This window comes from Petaurus breviceps, unplaced genomic scaffold (genome assembly GCF_028583685.1).
Source record: "Petaurus breviceps papuanus isolate PSGF00001 unplaced genomic scaffold, PetGlider_PUasm1.0 229, whole genome shotgun sequence".
In the NCBI taxonomy this organism is placed as follows: Eukaryota; Metazoa; Chordata; class Mammalia; order Diprotodontia; family Petauridae; genus Petaurus; species Petaurus breviceps.
Window position 1 is genome coordinate 14179217 of NW_027185903.1, and position 7506 is coordinate 14186722.

General features: G+C 37.0%; 1 protein-coding gene across 2 annotated transcripts in view; it reads left to right on the forward strand.

The window, feature by feature from the left end:
* Positions 1–4417, forward strand: part of GHR (growth hormone receptor) — a 354244-nt gene extending 349827 nt beyond the window's left edge. For both annotated transcript variants that reach the window (XM_069096239.1, XM_069096240.1), the window contains exon 10: positions 1306–4417. In XM_069096239.1, the coding sequence (XP_068952340.1) occupies positions 1306–2277 (972 nt within the window). In that variant the 3' untranslated portion in view covers positions 2278–4417. The remainder of the gene's footprint in view (positions 1–1305) is intronic.
* The last annotated feature ends 3089 nt before the right edge of the window (positions 4418–7506 follow it).

A 7506-nucleotide genomic window follows, 5' to 3' on the forward strand; every position in this document is an offset into this window, starting at 1 on the left:
TAGAATATAGAATGATAATATCGTTATGCGCCTCTCTGGGGATTGGTCAGTGCTTCTTAATATCACTTTAATAAAGGATCCTCTCTAGGACTTCCCTAAATGGGGTAGAAAGAAGACCCCAATTCACGGTTCTGAACTGAAAAAGAGCAAATGGTTTAGAACAAGGAAGAGTTACTGAAATCTTACATGGCATTGGACTACATTAGTTAGGACCAAGGCTGATTTTGCCTATAGGTAAGCAGGACCCCAACCATGAGAAAAGTTAGTTGCTTCTGCTAGACACAAGAGTTTTGAAACGGGGTAAGGCCCAGAAGGGATCCCATCCCTTTAGAACAAAATGTTGACAAAGCTTTCCATCTGAAGTCCAAGCAGCCACTTTCTCTGAGAGAACAATACCAGAAAGTGCTGATATATATATATATATATACATACATACATACACACACACACATATATATATATATTTGTTTGTATGTATCAATGTGTATATTATTCCCTCTTAACTCTAAGAGCTATTGCTTCTCCCTCTGAACTACAAATCTCAAGATGCCAGTTAGTTCTCAAACATTAGTATAAATGTATGAGTGAACTGGCTCACACTTAAAGCAGTTGCTACAGCCATTCACCCCTGCCATTTTAACTTCTGAACACATCTTAGCCAAGGTGGAGCAACCAATTGCTATCTCCTGCCATTCTCAGTTCAAGTATATTACCAAAGGTTTTGGTCCACACCAGGCTCAGTTATTTGCAAACTTTGGCATGGACTCCATCTCCCAGACCCTCGCAATCTTTTGCAGCTCAAAAAGAGAAAAGATCCCCTCTATTTCATATCATTACTTCTAGAAGGAGGCTCACCAAACATGCATGCTCATAGAATTGAAACCCTTTTGGCTAGTCCTTCCTCATACATATATATTTCCTTTATTATAGAGGCAGTGTGGTATAGGGAATAGAAGACTTGGGTTCAAATTCTACCTCAAGTTACTCAAACTCCCTATGTATCAAGGAGCTTTCTAAGACTTATCTACTAAGACAAAGATGGGTTGTAATCTTCATCAAGCATATAATAATCGTTTATAATGCTTGCTGATAATGCCTTATAGAAAGAAGACAGATTTTATGCTGGTGAAGTCTTAGATACTGAATGTATTTGTGTATTTTATGATATATAGGGTGCGATTATTATTTTCATAATTCTCTTGGTATTTATTATTTTTATTATTCCCTGGCTAAGTATTACTTGACAAACTGTATGATCAAATGGAACCTCCCCTCACAGTATTTTGATTTTCTTCATTTCTGTAGAAAGGAAAATTAGAAGAAGTAAATACCATCTTAGCCAGCCATGACAGCTATAAGCCTCAATTCTACAATGATGATTCTTGGGTGGAGTTCATTGAGCTGGACATTGATGACCCTGATGAAAAGACAGAAGAGTCCGACACAGACAGACTTCTAAGCGATGACCACCAGAAATCCCTGAATTACCTTGGGGCAAAGGATGATGACTCTGGACGTACAAGCTGTTATGAGCCAGACATCCTGGAGACTGATCTGAGTGCCAGTGACTCATGTGATGGGACTTCAGACATTGCTCAGTCTCAGAGGGTGAAAGGGAAAGCAGATCTCTTATGCCTTGATCAGGAAAATGATGGGTCACCTTCTAATTGTGATACTCCAACTACTCACCCACCCAACAGTGTCATCCTTTCAGAAGGTAGCAAGCCAAGACCACTTCTTACAAGTGGAATTGAGTCCACTGGCTTACCTGTCCATACTCAGCTAAACAACCAGAGTTCACTGGCAAACATTGACTTTTATGCCCAGGTGAGTGACATTACTCCTGCAGGAAGTGTTGTTCTTTCACCTGGGCAAAAAAATAAGGCAGGGATATCACAGTGTGATGGGCACCCAGAAGTGGCCTCACTGTGCCAAGCAAACTTCATCATGGACAATACCTACTTCTGCGAGGCAGATGCGAAAAAATGTGTTTCTATGGCCCCTCATGTTGAGCCAGAGCCCCGGGTGGAGCTGAGCTTTAGCCAGGAAGATGTTTACATCACCACAGAAAGCCTTACCACTACTGCTGTGAGTTCCGGAATAGCGGGAGGACCTTCAAATTCTGAAATGCCCGTGCCTGACTATACCTCCATTCACATAGTACAGTCTCCCCAGGGCTTTGTACTTAATGCTACAGCGCTGTCTGTGCCTGACAAAGAATTCCTCACCTCGTGTGGCTATGTAAGCACAGACCAACTGAACAAAATCATGCCCTAGCCTTTCTTTCGTTTACCTTGAGCATATATATTTAATGGCATAAAGATGGCTTGGGCTAGTCCGCTTAAACCAAAATAATGTTTAAACATTTTTTTTGGCAGTTCTTAAGCGCTTTTTCCTGAAATGTTGAAACATGATAAACACACACAAACATACAAGCATTAATCAGACTCTTTCCTATTGTGAATTGTAAATATTTTAAAGCATTGTCTTTCCAAGACCATTGAGTAGCAGTGATTGTCTTGTTATTGTGGGTGTTGATTTTGTGATACTAAACATTGAATGACTATGTTTTTAATGTACAGTAAATCATGCTTTTTGAAAAAGCTAAAATCAGGTGGTTTTGCAGTTCAGGAGAATTTAATGCAAATCATACCATACACTGAGTTGTTTGATGTTGTTTTTTTAATCGGTAATTGGAAAAACTAAAGAAAATATAAACAGGAGGGCAGAAGTAGTTTGGGTAAGTAAAACATTTATTTTGACATACAAATTGATAAAGATATTTTAATATTCTAGACTTAAAGCATGGCTGTTTTATATTACGGTACACAATGTGTATTGTAATTTATGCTGATCCATCTAAAGAATGTATTCGTTGCAATTTTACCAAAGCTAGTTTCAGTTTTGGGTCATTGCAGCAAAAATAAGAAGCAAAAATGAAATAAAATAACAAAAAGTTAGTTTTTTATAGGGTCATTTTTATACCTCCAAAAAACAATCATTAGATTGATTCTAAGATGATTATAGTGACTTACTTTATTAGATCATATTCATCTTACCATAAGGTGTTTTTTTTTCAGTGTACTTATACATTTTTAAGTTTTCAGGCAAACTTTAAGTTGTACAAAACAGTAAGAGCAAAGAATCTGTTCACCACCGTATTCCAATCCATGCCCATGTCCGTAAATATCAAGAGGAGTAAACGTTATAGCAGACATTTCTTTGCCGGAACATTTAAATACTGCAGATGCACCTTGAGCGATTTTGAGCCCACGGGAGAATCCAAAATGAGCATTGTAGCCTTGGCATCTATATATCTTTGCATATAGGGCCTGATTTTTATCCCATTGTTGCACAAGTGGGGGATGAGGTACATGAAGCTTTCTGTAAGTTGAAACCGGACAAAATGAAGTGAACAGGGAACAGAGAGCAATGTTATTCAGGAAACTTGGTTTGGGTTTTTTGGGGGGAGTTTCCCCCATATCCTATATATAGCCTCCATCTTTCAGGATAATCAGGGGCAAGAACAGCATAAATAATAGAGATCTGTAGATAATTCAAGGTCCCACAAACCAATATCAGTAACTTTCTCCCCTGCCAAACTTTTTCCTTAGGGCTTCTTGTGTGTTGCAAAATTGTCTGATCTGAGCTTCACCTCCCTTCGTTTTTCCTCTAGGATCCCCTCAAAAAAAATGTTAGTAAAGAGTGAGGCAGCTGCAAAATGAGGCAATAGGAAAGAAAAGGAGAAAGGGTGGATCTCCAGATAATCAATCTCTGAATAAACACTATTGTCCTTAGTAGATGTGAGTAAAGTTCCCCAAAAAGTACATTATTAAAGAGGAAAACACTATCTGGGTGAGAGAATGTACTTCATTTGAAGCAGCAACAATATGAACAGTAAGACAGATGGAACTTTGAATTTTAACTTCTTCATCAGTGAAACTTGCCCAGTAAGCACAGGCATCTTTAAGACGTGAACAACATCATCAGGGACTTTCAATCCCTTTTGTCCTGCAAGAACTGCAGCCAGTTGCTGGAACTGGGTTTGGAAAGTCCAGCATGTGACTTTGTAGTAAGTGTTTATTAGATCTTCTGCTAACTTGCTACTGCAGTTTTCTAACAGCTCCATTATTTAGTTTCATGTAAGATTTCATAACTGTAACACTAATTCAATTAAAGCTACATATGTTTTTGGAAGAAGTCTCTTACTATACTCAAATAGGCTGACAAAGTTTCTATAGCCAAAAATAGTTTTAAAAAAATACCTCAATCAAGCTCAGAATGTTATTTTGGTACTTTACTGGTTATACAAGCCATTATTCACCAGTATGAATAGTTGTGTCTTTCGGTTTATATTTAACTTCTTTATGTCTGTGGATTTTTTCCCTTCAAAGTTTAATAAATTTATTTTCCTGGATCCTTGAAGATGTGTTTTTTTGTTATCAAATGCCAACATAAAAAATAATGATTGATTATGCACTGTAGATTCCTGATTCTGTAAGAGGAGTTTGCCATAATGGATTGGGGCCAGTTTGGGTCAGTGTAAAAGCTAAAATAAGTCCAGGGAAGGGAAGAGATGTTGGCTTATGCTAGGGTATCTTAGTCCAACCAGAACCAGGCCATGGATAGACTAAGCAGTTCCCTACAAAATTTGATTTGAGAACTCCAAGACCTCACCTGCTTAAAGAAAATACTTAAAAGTTAATAAGCTGTTTGATGGAAGTGAGATGAGATCTTAGCTCAAATCAAGAGATCCCAACCTCATCCAAGGAGAAAATTTCTGAAATCTCTAAGAAGAAAAGCTGGAAATAAGAGACATGTTGAATAGTCAGTTTTTCCTACATGTCTGCAGTTTCCAAAGTCTTTTTCACTCTCTCTTGAAGAGTTTCTTTGAAAACATACATGTGTTTCTTTCCCAAGAAACTTGAACCAAATTCACCCCTTATACAGCATGCTGATGCTGAGCACCACATTATTTTAGAATTCTCTCCACCAATTAGGAGTCATATCTCCCTCAACAAATGCAAAATACCTCAATTTTAGTTGGAAGTCCAGTTACTTATGTATGGGTTTTTGTGAGTCCTTTTTGTTTTATGCATTTTCTGAGGTGAGATAAAGACTATCCTTCTCAACATAATTTTAATACTTTTGAGTGCTTGTGCAGGGACTGAGCATTGTATCACCTCCAAATAGCAAACCCTAAACATGATTTATACTTTAAGTATACTTAGTGATGTTCCTGGAGCAATTACAAGTAAGGGAAATGAAGCAAGGAGAGAAACTAACCTTTTGGAAGCAGCTCCAAATATTGATCCTGGTCTATATGAATCCAAAGCATTAGGGGGAAATGCTAGTTCATGTTTTCTAGTAGGGAAAACCGAGCAAGGAAACAAAAGCTTCAGAGACCTAATGAGTATCTAAGTGTACATTGGCATCAAGGCACACAATAGGAAATGAAATAAAAGTAGACCACCCCTCTGGCAGGCATTCTTGTCATTCTTTTATTTGAGATTTGGGCCACTGATAGAGCTCAGAAGCTCTCTTGTGTTTTTACTATAGTGGTTGTATTATAGCTAGTTTTTTTTACTTTTAGTTTTGTTAACCCAATCTATGGACAAAACTGGGTACTGGGAAGTAACTCCAGCCTAAACAAGAGCCAGAGGAGGGCTTAGTACATCCCTGTGAGAATCTCATAGGCCCCATCCCAGCCTCAACATATCACAAAATGAGTTTGAGATCACAGTGAAGTAGGACCTGTGGCTACCATATCAAAAGAAAAAAATCTATGTTCCTGAAAATACTCCTTTCATGGAAGTTTTAAAGTTTCAGAAAAATTTTAAATTTCTACAGCAGTATGTGATACTATTACAAACGACGTAATAAAAATAAATCCTGCACAGCCTACTGGGAACATTTTCCTAAAGTATATTTCATAACTCTGAATTCTTCTTTGATACCATGTTGGGAACTGTTAATGTCTACTGAATAAAAATTACCCTTATCTTTCAGAATAAACATTGACATTTATTTGGTAACATTGCAATAAGAGTATTTAAAATTTTTATGTAAACATTTTTTAGGTTTGTATTTCTTGGTTGGTTTAAATTTTTCATTTGGATTTCAAGGTAACTTATTAGGTGACATCAATGGAAGAGAAGGAACTTACACGAACAATGGAATATGGCATACCACACCAAAATAAATCCAATTGAAATGTTAGCATTAGTGATAAGACTTGAAAAAGAAATTAATAATATAAACATTGTCAGAGAGGAGACGAAAATATTCCTATTTGTAGATTTGGCTCAGTTAAGAAATCACAGAGAATCAGCAAAAAAAAGCTGTTTGAGACAAAAACTTCTGTAAAGTATCAGGATACAAAATAAATTCATATATTGTTAGTACTTCCATATAGCAATAACAAAATACAAGAAGAACTAATAAGTGAAATATAATTCAAAATAGCTATAAAACATACTAAATATCTTGAATCCAAACTACCAAGATACACTCAAGATACATAAATACAATTACAAAATGCTTTCTAAAGAAACAATGACAGACAATTGGAAAAAATGTTCATTGTTTAACCAGGTCCATATAAAAAATAATACTACCTAAATTAATTTTCAGATTTAGTGCTGTATAAATCAAGCAGATTTTTCCTTTCTCTCCTCCACTTCAACTAGTCCTATTCTTCAGGTGTTTTTTATTTCATTTTTTGTTTGTTTGTTTTTGGAGGGGGGAAGGCAAGGCAATTGGGGTTAAGTGACTTGCCCAAGGTCACACGGCTAGTATGTGTTAAGTACCTGAGGCCGGATTTGAACTCAGGTCTTCCTGACTCTAGGGCCGGTGCTCTATTCACTGTGCCACCTAGCCACCTCTATTTCATTTTTTGCATCCCTTTCCATAGAGGATTTCTCTCATTGTCTTCATTATCCAAACTTTCTTTCTGTCTACTCGAGACCTCAATCTGATTCATTACTCCTATAATAATCTGGTAAGTTTTTCTCTATTCTCTCTATTTTTCATGTCATTAAAACTTCTGAGACATCTGTTCAGTGTTCTCCTCTTATCAAGCTTGCCCTATAGATTCCACTTTTCCATTGTGCCTCAGTCCCAGAACAATGCCAATTCATGCAGGGGACAGACAGGACATTGTCCCATGATAAAACCTTTCTGCTAAGTAATTCTCTAATTATGCAGCCCATGACTCTTCTACAACCTCCCCATGGTTACCTTCTTTCCCCAATTGCATTATTGCCATTCTCTCTTTTACTGTTGTTGCAACCATACCTCATTAGCAAATCCCTGGAAATGACACTACGTGTGTGGGTTACCTGTTTATACACATACATACATGTGAGCATGAGAACACATGCACACCCACACACAGAGGATTCACAAAGAGTTGCCTGTTTTCTGTTACATTTTTTTAAAAAATTCAGTGCACAATTTGTTCCAGGTGAAGGTAAATAGAATCAACCTTAGTCAAAACTGAGAAAC